This window comes from Schistocerca cancellata, chromosome 7 (assembly GCF_023864275.1).
Source record: "Schistocerca cancellata isolate TAMUIC-IGC-003103 chromosome 7, iqSchCanc2.1, whole genome shotgun sequence".
Classification (NCBI taxonomy): domain Eukaryota; kingdom Metazoa; phylum Arthropoda; class Insecta; order Orthoptera; family Acrididae; genus Schistocerca; species Schistocerca cancellata.
Genome location: NC_064632.1, coordinates 340,524,222 through 340,547,010, shown reverse-complemented (window position 1 = coordinate 340,547,010; position 22,789 = coordinate 340,524,222). Strand labels below are relative to the sequence as shown.

At 36.2% G+C, this 22,789-nt stretch overlaps 1 protein-coding gene across 1 annotated transcript in view; it reads right to left on the bottom strand.

The window, feature by feature from the left end:
• The window catches only part of LOC126091843 (uncharacterized), a 443,987-nt gene that overhangs the window by 4,658 nt on the left and 416,540 nt on the right, over window positions 1–22,789 (bottom strand). Inside the window, exons 33-34 of the mRNA XM_049907099.1 lie at window positions 14,965–15,116; window positions 2,142–2,277 (exon numbers count right to left, since the gene is read on the bottom strand). Of these exons, the coding sequence (XP_049763056.1) occupies window positions 2,142–2,277; window positions 14,965–15,116 (288 nt within the window). The remainder of the gene's footprint in view (window positions 1–2,141; window positions 2,278–14,964; window positions 15,117–22,789) is intronic.

Genomic DNA, 22,789 nt, shown 5'->3' with positions numbered 1-22,789 from the left:
TCGCACATGTTCGCAACTGGAGACAAGTCTGGAGATTGTGCTGACCAGGGAAGCTGCTATACATCTAGCAGAGCATGGTGAGTTTTACGGGCACTGTGTGAACAAACATTATCCTGTTGGAAACCATATCATCTTCCTGTTTTAAGAATGGAGAAGTATAGGTTTAACAACATTCTGCACATACCAAGCACTGGTTAGTGTTTTCTCCAGAAACACCAAATCTGGACAAGAGTTATAGTTTATTGCACCACACACCACAAGCTCTGGGGTGGGGCCGGTGTGTCTTGGATGAATGCACTCCGTGAGACCGTACTCAACAGATCTACGTCGTTCATGCAAACAACCAACAACTGCATCAGGCAGAACCTTCTTTTTTTTCTGAATACCATGGCATGCCATTCCATCTTCCAAGTGATCTTCTGACAGCATGAATTGAGCCACGTGCAGCAATGCTGAGGCATGAGTGGAAGACAGGCTAGAGCTGTGCATGCCTGTAGTCCCACTGCTAATAATTGGTGTGCAACAGTTTGTGTTCACATGTCTGGGCTCACAAGCCCTCTTGTCTGTGCTGTAATAGTTGTATGATCTGCCACTACTGCCCTTAAAATATGACAGTCCTGGAGGCCGTCTGTGCTGTGTGGACATCCAGTACCTCATCTACATGTGTGAGTATGATCATGTGACTAGCACATCCATCTCACGTGGCAACTCTCCAAAGGACCTTTTCATAACACAGAAAGCCACAATTTGACCGCTTTAGAACTAGCTCAGATGGCTGCAGGAAGCTCAAGTGTGTTTCTGTGGCATAGTTTCCTACTTGCTTCACACGTTTGCATCCTACTGAGCCTTTGGCCTGTGAGCATTCCCTGTCTCTGACAATTCCCAAGTCACCAATTACTGAGCAAAATGTGTCACATCAAAGGGTGAATGTGTACAGAAGGACTCACACCATCACCAGCTGTTATGGTAACAGCCTGAACTCCCCCCTGCCCCCTCTCCCTCCACCCTGCAATGTAACAATTAAAACTCTGACTAACTCACATATTCAGCTGACTTCAGATGTCACCCAAGTGCACCCCATCCCCATATTTCTCCAAAGCCATGTACTGGTGTTATCGTCTGCATGGACTGACTGACATGATTTTTAGCTAAAGAAAAGATCTGAGCTGTGATGTAACTCAAGGCCCACATTGATAAGATACTAACAGCATCAAATGCTATACTGAAACACGCACATCAGGAAATTCTAAAAACTAAACCTTTATTTATTTATTTTTATTCATTTAAAGATCATCTCACAATGATATGGAAATTTAATGGTAATGCTATGAAAATCACTAGCTTAAAAAGTGGACAGACACAGAATACACAAGGATAGGATAGGTGGATGACATGACCACTGTGTTTCAATATTTCAAGATCATTTGATTTACACTGTAAAACTTACTGTTCTATACTTGATAATATTTGTTCTGCTAATATTATTGTAAACTGCAAGAGATTTTATTAAAGCCACTCTTGCAGGTGGTGGACATTTTGTAGACCATGACGCTTATTTTTCTCCATCTATAGTACAAGCAATCTGATTTTGAGGTACTCGTCATTAGAAAGTCAAGTCTAATGTGGACAAGAGGTTACAGTGAAAACTTCATTAATTTGTTTGCACATAGTCTGAGGAATGAAAGTTGGGTGTTTGTGTGTGAAGATGAACTGACAAAAAGACTGTGGAGATTATTTCGAAAAATTTCTTACAAACATTTGTAGATTTATGGTCCTATTATCTTCGATAATAATAGAGGCTGAAGTAATGAATTAAAAGTGTGCCAAGGCTGGGACTTAACCCACGTCTCCTGCTTACTAGGCAGATGTGTCATCTACTACACCACCTTCGCATTCTGGCTAATACCACTGTATGGACTATTCAAGTACAATGCTGTCCCTCACAGTACACTGAGGTGTGAATTTAATTGACTATAATAATAACACACATTTTCCTTATTTGTAAATAGTTTAATCATACTTCTTCTAACAACCTAAATATGCAGCAAAGTAGTACAGAATGGAAACTTTGAATTCCAGGAAGTTTGCATCATACATCACTTTTTCAACTTTACTATTGAAAATGTTAGGTAGGTACTCACCCTCATCACTACCTTCACTTCTTTTTCAACAAGCTGCTGTGAATCATTTGACTTTTGTTTCAATTTCACAATTTTTTTACCATTGTCAAAGGTGCTTCCATTCAGTTGTTCTAAAAGATATGCTGGTTCCAGGTATCTACAAATAATTTGTAAAGCACAAATTAATAATGTATATAATGAAAATGTTATGATATATCACTTAGCTGCTATTTGTTAATAATTTTAAAACATAAAGAAATATCAACAAAACTGCTGCATGTATATGGCAACAACAATGACTCACCCTCTTCAGCATAGTTTCATAGGGTAAATCATATGTACAGATAGTTTAGTAATCGTGACTGATGTGCAAATGGAAGATCTGGATGTATCAATACATATAACATAGCCCACACTTGATGAGAACACCTGTGGCAGGAACACCACCAAGATTAAGGCTGGTCACATGGAATTCCATAGTGAGAAAATATAAGGCCACCTGATAGTGTAATTTCTCTAAGTTGCTGTAATACAACTTCACCTTTGCAAGTGAATATGACCACTGCTGCTGTTCACCTGTACCTACCAGACTTATGATGTACAGTGCTTCAACTGATGAGTGTCAGGCTTATCACAGAATGGCACAAATAAAAGCGGCCCATGTACGTATAAATGAAGTACAGTGAAATTACAAAAATAAATAGCTGAAATGGACCTGCCATTTATTTACAATGAAAAATACATTTATAGGAGATGCTGAAAGTGATCCCTGCATCAATACATGGCTGTGCACATCTAAGCGTATTCAGAAACACCCGGCATAAAATTCAGATATCGATGGTGGCAACTTCACAGCTGATGTTGTCTTTCAGTTCCTGTATTGTGTGTTGATATGTCTTATAAACATTGCTCTTCAAGTGTCCCCAAAGGAAAAAAAAAATCATATGTTGTTAGATCTGACAAACATTGTGGCCACAAATGTTCATTCCTCATTGAAGACATTATGGACTCATTCCAGGGATACCTTAGAAATGTGGCATGCTGCCCCATCTTGTTGGAAGAAGTAGTGTTGTCTTTCATATTCAGTAAGCTGAGCAAAAAAATGTATCAAAAATTTCCATATATGCAACCATGTTGAGGGTAGTGTCAAAAAATATGAGTCCAAAGCTGCACAGTTGTGTTACACTGCACCAAATGCTAATTTTTTCATTATGGAGTGGTTGCTGACAAACTCCATTGCCCAGTACCTCATGTTCTGTGAATTCACAGGATTGGAAAGATGAAATCATGCTTCATCACCCATTATGTAATGGAAAGGGTCCAACAAACCATTATTGATGTTATTCAAAAGCCATGTGCAATAATCTACGTGTTTGTGACTACCATCCACCCATAGTTGCATTTCTACCTAGTAAGCAAAAAGACCCATGTTTGGGTCCTGGCCATGACACAAATTTTAATTCATTTCCTTAGCTTCTAACATTCTCGTAGATAAAGATGAGACTTAAATATCTTGGGGAAAATTTAATTATAAGATCTATATGATTACATATAGTACAGGACTTCCTCATTACATCCAACACTGTCACTGTTACCAGGGCTCTCCGGCACTGGAATAGCACCCCAATGCAGGGGGAAAATTTTAATTCATTTTTTCACCTTCCAACATTATCGTAGATAAAGAGGAGACTTAAATGTCTCAGGGAAAATTTAATTATAACTTGAATTAGCACACATTATTTTGAAGAAAAACTTTTAACAGAACTCAATGCAACACATTCATTATACAGATTTTTTCCACATGTATTTTTTTTCTTTTTTCTTAATGATCCAAGGCATTGAGGTGGCAATCGCTCATCGTCTGGAGCTAATCACGAGTTCACAGAACGATCTTCATCTTATGACACACACAAATTAAAAAGTGAAAATTCTTGAGACAATTCCATTTGGCTTTCTGCTTCTGTTTCCACTGACAAGGAACTGTGCATAGGTGTCTTGAAATTAGAATATTGTTTAAGGAACTCATGTGGTGAAACCAGGGTCAAGAGGAATTGGATTTCATTGGGCTTTTCCCTGGGTCATCTGATGTCACTTTGTCAAAGTTTTTTTAAGTTCGTTTCTGTAACTGTCTCTTAAGCATATCCATGTCAATTTCACTATTTTAACTAACATAATAATAAAAGGGTGTAAAATTATGGCTCATTAGTTCTCTGTTGATAGATAACTATGAAAATAGGTGAACTAAGTAAATATTTGTTTTTGTTACTAAAAACACTGAGGAAAAATACTGTGCTTATATCATTACAATATCTGTAATTCCCCCTCCCCTCCCCCCTCCCCCGCAAGCTCTCTAAAATATGAAGGAACTTCTCTGAAGTACAGCTCCACTGGCTTGCACCAGCTGCTGGGTTGTGCCGGAAATATTAAATGTTCTTAATGTTGCTGGTGCGGCTCTTGCTGTCCCATAGCAGTCTGACTGCCACTGTGGACACTACAATGCAAAACAATATGTCTGATATCCAGTCCCAAAATGGCAAAACCCAGTCTGGCAGCAGCCCGTCTCTCGATTGCTGTTATCTGGCTTCATCTTATGAACTGTGACCATCACTGCTATTTATCTTGACCTACTTTGGATTGTGCTGCATACTGCTTCGAATGATGTGTGTGTGTGTGTGTGTGTGTGTGTGTGTGTGTGTGTGTGTGTGTGTGTGTGTGTGTGTGTGTTTTCTACCACTGCCAGGCTTGGCTTCATGGAACTTTGATCAGTACTCGTATTATACATTTAATATTTGTGCACAGTGATGTAGTAGTGCTTGGACTTTCATCAAATTCAATAAGGAACAATTACATATCAGTTTCTATTGAGAACTATTATTGTTTAATTTTGTGGACTAATAGACTATTTAATCTATTGTTAAAGAAGTTTATCTGAGTTCAATAAATGTTGCTGGCCTGAAGTGAGGGTTGCAGCAGGTATCATATTGAACAGTCACATTTATTCACCACACTGCTGGACTTCCCAAAGGCTTTTCTTGTAATAATCAGAATTTCTCAATTAGAACACATAGCTGTAGTGGTACTGGTACACTACTGGACCTACAGAAGCAATCAGTCAAGAAGAAAGCGGCATGTATCCGTATTCATAAAGACAAGAGAATTTCAAACACATTAAGCTATGATATTCGGTTCTAGCCCTAATTTTATTCTTGTTGTTTATAAATGATTTAGCGACATTCACTACATTCCAAAAAAACATTCAATTTATGGATGACAAACATACGAAAAGAGGGGTTTTTCTCTTGCAACAGTTCCATAATAAATGCAGAAAATATGGTCAGCTTCTATCTAAGAATTATTCTTTAATCCATTTCATAATCCTAGTGAGAAACAAGAAGAAACTGTCAATCATGCTAAATGTTATGGCTTGTAGTTAAAAAAGTGGCACAAGCATACAAACTTTGTTAGCAAAGAAATAAATACAATTTGCTACTATGTGTGAATTATTACTTGATGCATGATGTAGCACATAATAAAACATTTACTTTAAATGTATTTTAAATAAATTAGATTTCTCCCATCAGAAAGAACTAATTTCATCCTGTGCACACAATAAATGAAATATATACATGGTAAGTGGGCACTGCAAAAAATGCAGCATAGTTGGTTCATTAAGTGTATTATTTTCTGTGTGCATTGTATGGCCAATCTGCATCTGCTTAGTAGGCCAATTTGCATCTGATTAGTAGGTAATGATAAAAGTATAAGGCTGTTTCACTATTACCTTAAAAGGATCACTGTTTAATTCAGTTAACAATTTTTTAATTACTGTTATTATTATTTTTGATTACTGCATGATTATACCACTCGGTTGGCAACATTGTGCACATACCTGTATTAAAGATTACCAATGTTGCAACTGTTAATGTTTAAATAAATAATAATTTAAAATTTACTTTTCAGCACATTTTGAAGTTATGGACATAAATTAAATTTAAATGCTTTAGTTGAAGTATTAATGTTACATAATATAAGGTAAATGCCTGTGAAAAGTGTATATCAGATACCGGGCACTTACATATTTTTAGGTCTAGTTTTGTTAGCTGTAAATAGCATAATTCATGTAGTGTCTGCTTCCATGACTTTTTGAAACTGATTTCTAATTGCAAATTTATATTATAGTGTGTAACAAGAGTGGATGTTGTTGTAGGACACTCAAATAGGCAATGGTATTTAAGGATTTTGCGTTGTTGTTTCATTAGCATCATCAGTCTAGACATCTCCAATAGCATCAGTGTTTTGGAGACTTTGGGCAAAAGCATATAGACATCCCAACAATTTGAGAAGTAGTCTGACAGTACAAAGAAAAAAGGCACAAGCCAAGGTTAGAAAAGAAAGGTCTTATTGCTGGCTAGGAGTCATGGGACAGGACTGTTAGAGGTGTTGCAAAACTGTTTTGAAGATGATTATTGGTTAATTATTATTCTGTTATATTAGCAGTAGGTGGAACCAAAAGTTTAGACTGCAATTTCAAGTATACAGCTGATGATATCACTAAGCACATTGCTGAAGATTTTCCTCACACTGATATGAAGATTGTGAAAAATTGCTCAAGTGAGAGAAGAGTTTACACATGGTGTGCACAACTCCTGATTCAGTTACACCATACAATGCATGGTTTGTTTCTGAGTACTTCTGGAAGATGATACTTATATGGTAGTAGCACCCCAAATCAGTATCCATCTCATCCCAGTGAATCCCAATGTGTTTCCATGTCTTCTTGCAGGGTAAAGCTGACACAACTATCATCAAAAGAAAATACTGCAGCTTGGACATTTAGTGTCTTCCAGTAAAACATCAGTTATATTATGAATAAAAAGGATTAACTTCTAACAGCAATACAGGAAAATGAAATGGCACACAGAATGTTAACAGATCTGCTGTGCTTATCAGACTTCACACACACACACACACACACACACACACACACACACACACACACACACACACACACACACAAAAAAAAAAAAAAAAAAAAAAAAAAAAAAAAAAAAAAAAAAAAAAAACCGTAGAAGCTAACATTTTGATGGCTGCAAGTTAATATTATTCTACTGATGTAAAACCAGTAAGAGGAAAGGGTAATGACTATACATACAAAAATGCACTTAAAGTCCCAGACCCTTCAGGTTAATGAATATTGATTCAAACAGTGGATCACAAAACACCCATGCCAATAATACTGACTGATCACACACTACGAACAGCAAATATCTTAAGCTTAGTAAAGCAGATATAGATAGTATGTTGTCAGAGTTGCCACAAGTTTCCCCAAGTGAAATTCCCTGATATTTCCCTGGTTGCCAGACAAGTTTTATCATTTTTCCCTGACAAATTTTGAGATCTAAAGGATAAGTAAAGACCTCAGTTGGCAAAAAAAGGTAATAACATCTGTATTTCTAAATGTGTGAGCAAACGTTTTAAGTACTAACATCAACATCTTTTGTAATAAACTGTTTTTAGATGGAAAAAGCAAGCCAAATGGTATATATGTTTCATTAAGACCACTGATGTTATTTTATTTCAATAAAGTGAAACACATCTGGTGACAAAAATACACATTTTGTTGGAGTCATAAGACAGATTTAAAATACCTTCACTGCTTTTAGAAATAACCTCAGAGAAAAGTAGGCATCTTGAAAGAAATGTATGAAATGGGGAAGACTTGTGTAAACCAGCACTATGGATGATCGCCAATAAAATGTTGGTTCTACTATGTTCATTATTGTCGTTTATTAGTCACTGTGTTCCATCTATTATTCTGCAGACATTGTGTGATTTTTCTTTCAAGAAATACATGAGTACATAGCGCACAAACTGCTAGTGGTTGCCACAATTTTCTTATTATTATTGTCCGTACTTTTAATATATAAACTACTTTTGAAGTGCCAAAATGTATTAGAATAAATAAAATGTCTATAAAATGCTGCACTGTACAATGTACTTGTGGTGGGACATTTACAATTTCTGAAATCCATTGCCCATGGCCTCTGGCCTGCCGAGGAGCACCACAATCCTGGGTCCATGGATAAACCATGAAAATCCACTGCTCTATGCCACACACACACACACAGACCCAGCCCGCAGGCAGATCAGTGAGAATACAACCGACAGGCAGAGCCTGCATATTAGTGGGAAACTATGGGCTTCAGAACAGCAGGCCCGATCCGTTAGAGATACCTGCGGAAATAGCCTGCGGTTTCATGTGGCCAGCTATTCACATGTCACAGACACCATGTTGATGAAATTAGTCCCTGGTGAACAACCACACAACAGATAACTTGCACAAATACTCAGAGAATCCATACTAATGAAGATAGGTAGCAGCTCACCATACAGATGATCGCTGAGCCACAGACAGGCACATAGAAAACACAATCACACTCTCACAACTAAATATTTGACCATACCCTTTGCCAGAGAACGAGAGTGCACACACATTCACACAATCACTCACACAAAACTCATGAACATATGACCATTGTCTCTGGTCGATGCGTCGACAAGCTCTGAGAATCAGATCCAAACAAACAACTCCTCATGCCCCCTGCCTCTCATCAGCAGCTACTAGGCTAGCAGCAAGTAGTGTTGGCAGCACTAACTGCAAGCTGAGGAGAGGGGTGGGAAGGGGGAAGCAGTAAGAATGAGAGAGTAGGGAAGCGATGCACATACTGAGCTGCACCCAACCAGTGAAAAGCAGTAAACAAACAATTTCGTGCTACTGAGACAGTGTTTTTTTCTAGTGTTTTTATTTTTTTATTTTCCTGATTTCCCTGATAGTTTGAAATTCCCTGATTTCCAGAACTTGTGGCAACCCTGGTTGATTTTCTTTCATATAGTACAGATCAAGATCATGTGAAGTTATTTATGTCTACAATGCATTGAAATTAGTTGCAACTTTTGGGATTTAGCTCACCAGAGCGGACATGATGCTGTTGCCCAGGCAACACCAACACTTATCTGGCTTTCCCTAAGACAGCTCTGGCAGTTCAGATAGTAAAGTGCCCCTGTTGCCATGCAATGGATTAACAGTACAGCATGGTGCAGTGCATTAGATAATCTACTTTCATTAGCTTTCACTGTAAAGTCGTATTCTGTGGCATTGAAGTGTTCTGCAGTTGTCAGGTATTGTGAGCAAGTGTTGGTGTTTCATTAATAATAAGTGTTGCATTAATAATAAGAGTGGAGCTTGTCTGTGCATGAGTTTTGCAATAAAAGTGGTCCTCCAAGAAAATGAAGAAAACATTCATCAGCTGTGAAGATAATGTTCTGCTGCAAAACATTCCTCTGAAGTTGACATAAGGAATGGAGAAGGTACCATACCACTTCATTGTGATGGATAAAGCTCCAAAGATGCAATGGAGGAAAGAGGATATTTTTCTGATGGTACAAAGAAAGGCTGCATTGGATAAAGTTGAACCTAGCATGTATAAAGTAGAATTAATGGAACTTGTAGTGCTGTACAAGCCAAAAACTCCACATTACCAGGCCAACGAACTGGCTAAGGCTAATGGGCATAGTTTAATCAGGCTCTCTTCACATCATGCTCATTTAAATCTGACTGAGGATGTATGCACTTAAATGAAAAGTAATGTGGCAAAAAACAAGAAGAAAATTATGTTCAGTGAGGTCGAAATGCCGACAAAAGAAGCCATTGCAAATGTTACATTACAGGAATGGTCTTGATATGTCAGCTATACCAAGAAGGAAGTTGTGGGGACATGGATCCATGAAAGACTGTGTTGAGTTTTGAGTAATATGTAACTTGTCTTGCTGCCATTTCAAAATCTGCTTCTTTTGCCAAAACACAGCAGAATTTACACATATTCATCTCACTAACATTCTAATGCAGTTGAAGTTGTGACAGAATCCAGGGGGAAGACAGATCAATAGTTATGAAAAAGCGTATTCTCAATATAAAAATAAACATGTAACTTCTTCATTTATATTGTTGCAAAACCATAGCAATTCTCATTTTGCAAGCTATTGATGGTTCTTATAAATCACACTATTTAAATAGGAAAAAACTGTAGTTGCTTGAATATCATGGTAGATACAGAAGTTTTGAATATTAATCATACAACAAAATACTCTCCTCTTTGCATGCTATCATTTGGCAAAATCTTGTTTCGAGGAGGTTGGACATTGGCACTAATACAACCTGTACGCAAGAAAGATGATACGACGGAACCTGGGAACTACAGGGGAATTTCTTTAATACCTGTGACCTATAAGGTATTCTCAAAAGCACCACCAAATAGAGTGGAAGAATAACTAAATCCACAAACTGATGAGTACCAAGGAGGCTTCAGAATGGAGAGATCATGTGCAGAACAGATCATGAATCTAAAACTGATAATTGCTTATCAAAAAAAGAGGAACAAAAAGTTCATGCTTACATTCATAGACTTCAAGAAAGCCCATGATTCTGTAGACAGACACACACTGTTCCAAATTTTAGGAGAGATGAGTTTAGATAGAAAATCTGGTGAAGTGGTTAAACAGATCCTAAGCAACACAACATCCAAAGTCAAGTTAAGAGGAAAGCTGTCATAGGCCTTTAAGATTAAAATTGTGATGACACAAGGAGACGGACTCTCCACTATGCTCTTTGTGTCCTCAATAAGGTGATCAGAGAGTGGCGACAAGGAATGAAAGAAATGGTGGTATACAACTGGGGTGTAAGAATTAAGGAGTATGGGTAAACTGTCTAGAATTCACAGATGACATTGTGATCTTGTCCAAATCATTAGAAGAGGCAGTTAACCAAACCATAGAACTGCAGAGATAGGCAGCTAAAGCAGGCCTACAGATCTCTATTGAGAAGATACAATATATCACAAACATCACGATAGCTCCTAGATGGATGACAATAGAAGGAGGGAAAATTCAGAAGGTGGAGAGATTCAAATACCTTGGAGAATGGATAGACATTAGACTGACCAAAAAAGAAGCAATGGGAGCATGAATAAACACAATGAACTTTGCATATAAACCATCAACACCTAGAATAAGAAGAACATTTCGATAAATGCAAAATTGAAACATTGCCAAACAGTGACCCAGCATGAAGTTCTATATGCAGCAGAAACTCTTAACTTAGCAAGAACTTTAGTGATCAAGAGGCTAGAACTGATAGAACAAAAGATTCTCAGGAGAATATCAGAACCTCAAAGAAAAGAAGATGGTCAATTTAGAAACTGAGCCAACCAGGAACTGTATACCCAGAAAGAAAAAAATTTATGAGGTCATCAGGAAAAGAAGGAGCATATTCTTTGGACATATCCTCAAAATGGAACAGGGGAGGTTAACACAGCAAATCACACAATTTCTGGTGAACAAGAAAACCAAAGTATGATGGATCCAAGAGATACAAAGAGATCTGGAAGAAATGAGAATGCAGGGACCACAGATATGCAACAGGGTGACTTTAAAATAAAAAATTCAGGCCTTCAAAGCTTTCAAGGACAGAAAGAGACCCAGAACAAAATTATCTTGGACAGAAGAATGAAGATGGTCGCAAAGTATGAGAATGAAAGAATATTGGGAAAGAAGAAAGAACAGAAGAAATGAAGCTGAAGTGAATTAACGTGGCCCTAAAAAGGCCAGAACGAAAAAAGAAGAAGAAGCTCATATTAGTAAATGTCAGCCCTGTAGAGAATACTTCGTGAAGTATATCATACTAATAATGTATTCATTGTATGTTTCTAGAACTATACTGTTTGTAAAAGAAAATATGGAGCATAGTATAATCAATAGTGAAATCCATTTGATTATACAAGAAAAAGAGAGGATTACTACATACAATTTAGTAATAAAAGAGCCACAGATCGTAGTCAATTTTCTGCTGGAAGACATTTTTATAACAGACTGCCAAATAACATAAAATCATTAAATGGAAATGTATTTAAGCAAAATTAAAGCAATAGTTAATTGATAAAGGTTTGTACTCCATCAAGGATTTTTAATGTTGTTGTGTATAATTTATCTTTATTCCTAAACTCTTATTAATGTTCATATATTTATAAACAGACTATATCCATAACTGTAGAAGTTATTATGGAAAAATAGACATTTTTAATTTAGTTTTAGTACATTAAAAACTTGGTTTCAGATAAATGGATTGAATATAAACATACCTAAGACTCACAGGATGCAATCCAAAACCAAACAGTCAAAATATTAGCAGATTAAGATCATTCACAACTATCAAGATATGGAAGAACCCAATTCATTCAAATTCTTTAAATTAAATTTGCTCAGAAATTAGAGCTGGCAGGTGCACATTAAGTACCTAGCAAACGAACTGAGTAGCTTTGCATTTACAATGCAAACATTATCAACTGCAGCTGACATGGATGCATGAAAAGTTGCATATTCAACTTACTTTGAAACTAGTATTAAGGATGGTATTGTTTTTTGTGGAAACTTGACTGACATAGAATGGACACTAAAGATACAGATCAAAATCCTTCAGAACATCTGCATTATACATAATGAAGAACCATGTCACCCATTATCAAGAAAACTTCAAATATTAACTATCCCATCCCCTATATATTTATGAGGTTATTACCTTTTTGCATATCATACAGAAATTATTTGAGGGAAACCCTTATGTTCACACATGATACAAGAAACAAAGAAAACTTAAAGCTTCCCACCCATCATGTCAAACTGTATGCACAGGCACCTCAATACATAGGAATGAAAATTTATGATAAATTAAAGAGGAATAAGTTAATGCAGATGAATTTAGTTCTACTGGAAAAGAAAGCTATGCTGGGCACTGATTCTGAAATGCTTTCCAACTTATTATAATTACTTGGATCAATGAAATACAATTAAAAAAAATACTTGTTACATTCCCATTATGTATATCTATCTAACTGTTCATAAAAACATCATTTTAGAGTTATATTATTATTTATTAATGTAAACACTATTGTAACTGTGATTTAAATTGCTGACATGTCTCCTGTACACAAACTACATGGGCTGCAGATGTACATCATGAGATAAATAAACCACAACTCATAATTCAGAGAATCATAAATGATGACTTGATCATGGTTTTTATAGAGAAATTGTTTGAAGAAAAATTGGAAGAGATTTGTAAAGCAAACAGTGACATGGGAAAACTTAACTCTGCATTAAACACATCTCTACCATATTTAGAATCTACTTTTCTGCCAATATATCCAAGGGTAAAACTGAAAAGAAGTGAGTATAAGAAACTGATAACTCTTGGAATTCAAGTATCTTCTTCTTGTAGGAGAGAATTCCACCTAATACAGAGAATAAGTTGTAGTCAAGAGTTGAAACTCCATTTACACCAGTGTTGTAAATCCTTCAGTCTGTTATCAATAAGCAAAACACATCCATTGCACTCATGTAATAAAACATCTAAAAATAAAGTAAAGATAATTTAGCACATTATTAATCAAGAAACAAACAAATTATCCAAATTATACTAAGTCTCCATAAAACAGTAATATGGACAGACTGTGTCACAGGGATGAAACTAAGTTAAGAATGAGCCCCAATAACATGGGGCTCAACAAGGGTCAGTAATGGGCCCACTCTTGTTCTTAACATCCATAAATTTCTTCCAATTACTTTAAAGGATGATTAAATAGTTGTAATGTTTACTGATGACATAAACTTACTAATCAAGGTTCCAATTCAATCTTGTTACACACAGCTCAGGTGAATGCTGAAAAGCCCTGCAATTGGTTCACAGCAAACAGTTTAAGTCTTAATCTCGCAAAGACTTATATTTTACAGCCATTTAAAAATGAATGTACAATGTACAAGCTCAGTTTTGCATGTTTCTCTTTGAAAAAAAGTCCATTTCTTTTTGTCTTACAGAATGATGTTTTAGGGTGTTTAATTTCAAGTACCAGTACCTAAATAAAATACTTATTCATCAGCATCAAACAATAAGAATATTGTATAAAGCGGATAACCACACATACTGCAAAAGCATTTTTTTGTGATCTTGATATTCTTACAATCACTTTCCAGTAAATTTACTTCTTAATGATTTCTGTTATGGATAAGAACTGGAATTTGAGTGCACAAATTTTAATCCAAGACAAAAAAACAGATATGCTGTAAGATTTGACTTCATATCTAGGGTTGGGAAGTATTTATGCGCTCTGATGCAAAGGTACTCAATGAGTTTCCACTTAACACAAAGTAAGCGACTGGGACCCTCTATCAAATCAAACAAAAATGGAAAATATATTTTGTTATCCAATCCTTCAACAGTAATCTGATTATCTAGATTTGAGGATTTAAACTTGTTGTTAGCTACATGGCAAATAGCAGTGTGCATTGTAAAGCTGCATGACAAGCAGTAATGCATTATAAACAGGAAACAGGATAATATCTGTTAACACTCTTATAGTGTACAACAATGATATTACTTTGTTTCTTATACTGTTGTCATTTCACACTGGATGTAGATGTTACTGCTAATAATTTGTAGTCATGGTATGCTGTTTCACTTAATTTTAAAAAAAAACCTCTAGCAGTAAAAGACAAGTGTACATACTGCTATCATGAATTGTGTTTGAAAGTAGCTCTTACTTCACTCCTGAAATAACTGTTTCCAGACCAGTACCACAACACATGCACATTGTTCTTTGTCTTTTAGCCCGATCTCAAGATGATCATTGATGATTAAAGCTTACTGTGAAAAAAACAAACAAACAAAAAAAACTCTAGCAATCAAAGACCTGTGTACATACTGCTATCATGAATTGTGTTTGAAAGTAGCTCTTACTTCACTCCGGAAATAACTGTTCCCAGACCAGTACCAGAAGATCCAAAAACAGGTGCAGTAGTCCTGTAACGTGCCAAGGATTCTGCTGTTCCTTCCAGGGTTTGCTCAAATTCAAACTTACGGTATGTTGGTGCTGAGCTTCTGTCATTTTCCTGTTGGAACAGTGCAAGTGTTTAGTAATTATTATAATTTTTAGTTTTTTGTTTATTTCAATACAACATACTCCATTACACCACCTCTCCTCACCCTGCCAGCCAAATACTGGCAGTGAAATTTTTTTCCACCACCAAGATTAAAACCAGCTTATCCCTGTGTTGAGCACAACTGCACAAGTGTGTGTTAGCAACCTTGGCTATGGAGGCAGGTTTAGAATTTTCACTGAGACGCAGTAGGAGTAGGAAGAGAATGGAAGTTCAACAGAAAGGTGGAAATCATATCCAGTAGAAGCCAATGAAACAACAAATTTTTTAGTATTAATTGAACTTTGTGTTGTCAGCCGAGGGCTTCACAGTGAATACTTACAAGCAAGGCTATATTTTTTCAAATTTAATGAGCAAATTTTGTGGGACTAAGTTACATCCAGAAAAGAAAGCACAAATTCTCACTTTAAAAAAGTAAACAGAAATATTAAATAATGATCACAAGAAGTCTAATTTACAGAACCCTTAAACCAAATGTAGTCTCTAAACATTGTTATGGATGCAGAATTATATTTCAGAGCATCTATAAATTTCAATACTGAGAAACATAAAAAGCTTACATATTGAAATAATTTACAAAAGAACAATATGAAGATGGATGAATGAAGAAGAGTTACTTGTATTTTATCAAGAAGAATTACTTGTTTTTATTGCAATGCAGGATTTGTTGTTCCACAGAACAAATACAAAAATGTGTATGACATTAAATCAAAAAATTATTGGTCAGGGTGGACACATGACTCAAGCAGAATCTCATGATGTTATTATGGTAGGCTTGACTTTCTGTCAAGAAATCAGAAGATTCTGTTAGTCACAACAGTATGGAGAATATAAAGGGTACTTCAGACCTACTGTACAGACACTTTTTCTTGGAAACAACAGGTCCCATCTTTTCTGTGAAAATTGCCTTTTAGGCAAACCAGTTCAGGTGAAAAGAATAGTGAATCTTACATTACTTGGAAGTTACTGGAAAAGGAACAAAATTTATTTCAAATGAAGAGAATAAAATAGTATCATCAAAAAGAGCTGCAAAATTCAAAATTTTCCATCTAAAAAAATATTTTATATTCTGTACTACACTAATGTTATAAAACAACTCTTCTTGGCATGTACTGCATCACTCAACCAAGCATGTGGGAACTGCATACGTTAGTGTAACTCGCATTTCCTTGCTGCCAGCAGCATTATTCAAATATAATCAGTTATTTCTGCAGTAAATTCATTTCTGTGGTGGTCTTCAGTTTGCATATGTTGTTTGTTCAGTAATAGCATGCTTTTCTAGCACCACTGCAAGGGAGTCAGGCACATCATAACACACTTCCTGTTGACAAAAGACTCTCAAAGTGGAAGTGGGCAAATGCAATTCTCAGTTATTGTTAGGCTTTTTTATTTTTATGAGCAAGTGGAACAATGCATTTGGGGAAAACACGTGTCTTCAGTGTGGAAAGGTGGTAGCAGCCATTTTGAAAAGTTTGCCGAGAAGAAATACCTTCTTGAGCACAGAAACAGGGCCTCTTCGGAGTGTGTCACATCACCGAGGAAGAGTACTGAAATTCCTAGATTATATATACAAAAATATCAAGTGGATTGATATGAAGAAAAGGGAGTAGTTTGGTCAACTGGTTTGGAAGAAGTTGTGCTGTAATTTTGGTATAGGTTATATCTGAGCACTGAGTAATTAATACTTGAATGACTAAACAGAAGCATTGGTGTTGGCAGCTAATTTAAAGATAAGTATGTGAGAGCATATTAAATTAAGTGTGGATTGGTCAGTGTTATTGTTTCATTCAAGCAAAAATCTGGAGATCAGAGAAGGGGTCTGAGTATTCATTGTGGGAAGTTGTAGAATAAAGTAAGTTTAATAGGTCCAACACTAAAGAAAGTATACAGTCACATATGCACCTGAGCAAGTAACATCACAATGGTCAGGTATGACTAACCCACAAGCGTGACAAATATTCTTGGAAGATTGATAAGTAAAATCTTTGTTTTGGAACAATGTTTCGACCAGTTTTCTATGTGTTTCCCTCTGATGAAGTGTATGGGTACTGCCAGGGGCTGTTGTTTAGCCATTTCTGATCATATCATTCACTTCCTGGAAGTGCGCCAGAACGCTAACTGTGAGTGCTCAAAAGTGCAAGTACCAGGTGATGAAGGAGGACCACGCACTGACCAGGGAACAATTCTGGGGAAGTTTTGTGCTCCATCAGCGACATAGAACATGAGGAAGACTTTAATGATATTGATTGCCACCTAAAAGGTGCTGCTGATATGTGAACATGTAGCAATAGCACTGCCCCAATTGGCAGTAATGATAGAAATATGTATCTTAGGAAATCCAAGTTACTTGTTTGTTTACTCAGATAGTCATGGTTGCGATGTCACAAAAACTTGCAAAACAAACACAATCTTAGAGTTACCAGCTATGTGAAACCTGGGGACCCTATGCACAAAGTTGTAAGGAACTTACAGTGTCATAAAGCTACACAAGAAACTTAGTTTTTGGTCATAATTGGTGATGCAAATGATGTCTATGGTGATGAACTAAAAAGTGCTGCCCATGACTTAAGGAAAGCCCTGGACACAGTGAGAAATGAAAGTGTAATAGTGACTCGAATACTGCACAGATATGACCTAATAGAAACGTCATGTGTAAATCAGGAATTTATTAAGGCCAACAGGCAATTTCATAAAATATGTAAAGTATACAGAAACACAAACTTCCTAGATGTGCAATTCATGGAAAGGAAACTCTTCACCAGGCACAGTATGTATTTCAATATTCATGGAGAAAAGTTCATAGGTTTAGAATAAATGTGATGGCTGAAATTATGTGCAAAAATAACAACATTGTGCCTATTATTGTACCAACTCATAACAGAGAAACCATTTCATCACAAGTGAGAACACCTACAAAAATAGCAGCAGAAGAACAAACACAACCAACTGCAGTAACACTAAATACAGCAGTAGAAACAATAATCGGGGCAGAAATGCCAACCACAGCATCCTTGTCAACAGCAGGATCACAGACAACAGTAACAAAAGTAATCCCAACAATAATAGGAGCAATAGCAGACATGGAAACAACCACCCACAGGGCAGCAAGCTGACAGAAAAGAATGCCTCCTTCCCATCTGAAGGATTTTTTAACTGTGGGCATTATGAAAAAGAAGCCACCAAAATAAGTAACATTAAATGTCTAACAGTACTCCACCAAAATGTTCAGTGTGTAAAAACCAAAATGCAACAGCTGGAAGTCGAGTTACAATTCTTAGACAGCTTGGTTATATGCATCACAGAGCACTGGTGCAAAGAAAATGAAATCTTATATATTAAATTACTCTCATATGTCCAAGCCTATTCTTATTGCAGAAACACAAAAAAAGGTGGAGGATCATGTATTTACATTAAGAACGGTATTGAATTTAAAGTCAGAAATGATATTATCTTGTTAAGGGTAGACAAATACTTTGAAGTGTCAGCAACAGAGATAGCTGCTCTAGATATGCCCAAGAAACTAACTATACTATTTGTATTTAAAGATATTCTTTTCAAAACTTATACAAAGCCTAGAACTAGCATTGACTCTTGAGACATACTATCCTTTTGTGCGGGGACTTTAACATAAATACAGCTAAAACAGATGACACCAGTAACACATTTCTAAATATCCTGCATAGTTTTGGAATGTCATCACTAGTCATCTGTGCAACATGCATAACCACACATTCGTCATCTACCATTGACCATGTACCTACAGATGTCGGCAGAGAAAACTGTGATGTACTTATTAAAAATCTGGGACTGTCAGACCATCTATGTCATTTTGTAAATGTAAAAGCTTGTGTATAAAAATAATCCAAACTGTATGTATATAAAAGAGTCTACTCTCCATCAGCGTTGCAAGAATTTTCCCTACATTTAAAACACATGAAAGTAGGGAAGGAGTTAATACAGAAACTGAAATGAACAGGGAATTCTCCAATTTCATGTCTGAGTTTAAACTAAAATTTGAAGAAACATTCCTATTGGAACAACCACCGAAAATAAATGAATTACTCAAGGAATTAGAAAATCTGCTCAAACTTGTAAATACCTAAACTCCACTAAAAAGGATTTCTTGCACTACTACAAAAACTACAAAAGGATCTACAGGAGGATACTCAATACTGCAAAGAAATCAGCCAATGATAGGTTGATAAATTTAGGCAATAATAAAAGTAAAGCCACATGGACGGTAGTGGAACAAGAAACAGGAACTGTGAAGCACAGGCATACAAACACAAAATCAAGAACAAGAAAGACTTAGCAAGTAACCCAAAAGAATTAGCAAATTATGTGAATACCTACTTTAGCAGCATTGCAACAAAGTTACAGAAAAATTTTCCAAAAAGTGTTAATCAACCAACACAGAAGCATATAGCTCACTCAATGGTATTGCTTCCAACTACTGAGGATGAAGCAGAAATCAGAAATGAGTCCTTCAAAACTGGTTGCTTCCCTGACTATCTGAAACATGCAAAAACTTCACTAGTTCACAAGAAAGGTGATGTAGTAAACATTGAGAACTATACAGACCAATAGCCCTATTGTCACCCTTTTCCAAAGTTATAGAGACAGTAATGAAAAACAGGCTTATGAGCTATCTAAGCAAATTCAACATCCTCTGCAATGACCAGTATGGTTTCAGACCTCGTAGAGGCACAGAATCCACAATGCACAAAAACAGTTTTAGAAGCACTACATGAGAACAGCTATGTAACTGGACTTTTTGTAGACTTGTCTAAGGAATTTGATGAACCTACAACAAAATTCTTAGCGTTGCATATTAACAGCCAAATGGAATGGATTGAAAATGCTATGAAACTCTCGTATCCACATCATGTTAGGCACTTAAGAGTTCTTGCATCCTCATGCAGAGATGAATGGCTGAGAACTGCATACTTTAGTTATGTTCATTCAGTAATCAGTTGTGGTATAATTTTCTGGGGATACAGTACTCAGAATTTACAAGCTGTATTTAAAATGCAAAAGAGAGCAGTAAGAATTATAACAAAAAGCAGTAAGTGGGCCCACCATAGTGAACTTTTCAAAATGTTAGAAATTCTAACTGTTCCTTGTGAATTTATATTCCAAACCATAATTTATGTCAAGAAAAATATAGAAAATTATAGTAAAAATAGCAGTTTTCATAACTACAGTACAAGAATAAGTCACTGTCTTCACCTAGACCAGAAAAATAAATATAAGATTCAAAATAGTTTCTTATGTGAAGGTATAATAAGCTATAATAAACTACCACTGAAAATATAAGAAATAGATAAAATTTACTGCTTTAGGAAAGATCATAAACTTTGCAGGAACACTGTTTTTTTTACACTACAAGTGAATTCTTTCTAAAAGTGATTGTAAATAACTTTATCTCACAATGTTTAACTATATGTAATGTTTTGAAAAGGAGCAAAAATTATTGTACGTAACTTATGTCTCACAATGTTTAACTACATGTAATGAAACACTGTATAAATATGTGAATGTACACAAACTGACAACATCCATACATTTTAATATGTCTGCAGATGGCTAAATAAATAAATAAATAAATAAACGCTGTATCCATTAAACCTCATAGACATTCTGTGCAAGGGAATCGGGCACATCAAGCTGATATCAATGATGGAACAAAGTACATCTGATAACTGTCACTCCGATTACACAAATGCATAGCTGAAATAGTTTTTGAATGCAGTGATGGTCTGATCCTAACCAAAATTGATCATCTATAAGATGTACTGTTACAGTCTTTAACATTCATTACAGCTCTACTGCTCCATCTCCATAAAATATTTCTTATCATAATTTCCATTGCTAGTTTTGCCTCTGTATTTGCTATATTCTGAACTTTGATACTGAATTTTTGCTGCTATATTTTCTTAGAATCTGATGACACCCCTCAATACTTAATCAAGTCACCAATTAAGATTTTGCATAATTTATCATAATGTAAAATTATTTACAAGATTGATGTGATACTCCTAGCTAGGGTATCCTCAACACAAAATCATAACAAGGTTCTGTATACTTTTATAACTCATTAACTTTTAACATTTTCTGTAAAATACACAACTGTCAGCATTCATTGTGTGGTGTTGTTCACCACAGACACTATGCTGGTTATGCCAGTTTCTAGTTCAGAGGTTGGCACCAGACATTCAGAGCTCTGCCACCAGAGGCAGCCACACAGTATCTGTGGCTGACAACCAATGGCCACTCCAAGGACATGCCTCCATCACTCATTGCAGCAGTGCTGCCATTGAAGAGTGTAAGAGGCCTCCACTAGCTATCTTCCTGCATATACTCATCTCCCTAGTGGTACTACAGCATTGATACAGAATTGGTCGCAGACTTGGATTATTCAAGATTGTACATAGTATTTGCCTGCACTTATGATCCATTGCAACCCAATGAAGTTAAGTAAATAATTTTTACCTAACTGTTGTTGTGTCTCTCATTCCCTGCTTTCTGTCTTAGAACACATCACTATGGAATGTAACAAATCTGGTCCTTTGTCTGTCTGTTAATTGGTGGATTTGTACCTTGCTTAGACAGCAAGTCTGCAACATTGAAGTTAGTGTGTGTTTCTTGCAGATTCTTGGACAAGCATCGTGCTTGTCTGCCGCATTGCTTTCGAGACTTTCTTTACAGCTCCACTGTTTAAATTTTGTTTCTATTCAGTGTCTCTTGTGTATTAAATCATGATCAATATACTGCAAGAAGTATCTCTAAACTAAGTCATTCAACTGCAGGCTCAGCAAACTCAAAAGCTTATGGAAGGAATGACAAAACTGATGCAGTTCAGTGTCACTTTCAGCATCCAAATCAGTGCCACAACAAGCAACATCTATCTGTGCACCACAGATTCAACTGACAGCAGGAAGAATTGTTCAAATACCAAATTTAGCTCAACATCCATTTCTCTGCACATCATATTCAAGACAAGGGAATAAAACCACATTTTTTAGCAACACTTGGTGTCCTAGTATACAGGCTGGGATGAAAACTTTTTCCCATTGCCCGTCCAAAAAGTATAGACTGTGAGGATTTCATTGTTGTGTTAGACAAGACTTTCATGCACAAGTAACTGTGCTTGCTGCTTATTACAAGTTTCTTAGATTACATGGACAACCTCATCAAGTAATAAACAGAGGGTAGTTGATTTACAAGGTATTACCAGGTACTGCAAGTTTCAGTGTGAATGTGGTAAATATTACAGCGAAACCCATGATTTGAGATGCTGTCACCCAGAATGTGTCTGACTTTAGAGTCAGGAAACAAATACTTAGGCATGGACCTATGTTTGAAGCAAGTGTTAGAACTAATTTAGCTGCAGGACTGTTATGATAGCACTGTAGTTGACTTTGATCCTCCTCATTTTTCTGTTTGTGAAGTGTGGTTGACAGTACACAAGTCACACACCCAATTCATGTGGTGTGTCACTCCAAGTCACAGCCAGGGTGACACCGTAGAATACAACACCAGCAAGCTAGTCAAACAGTGCACGGTGTTAAATCTTGCTCTTATTGCTTCATGTCACAGAAGTGGTGAGCATGCCCCTGCCGTGA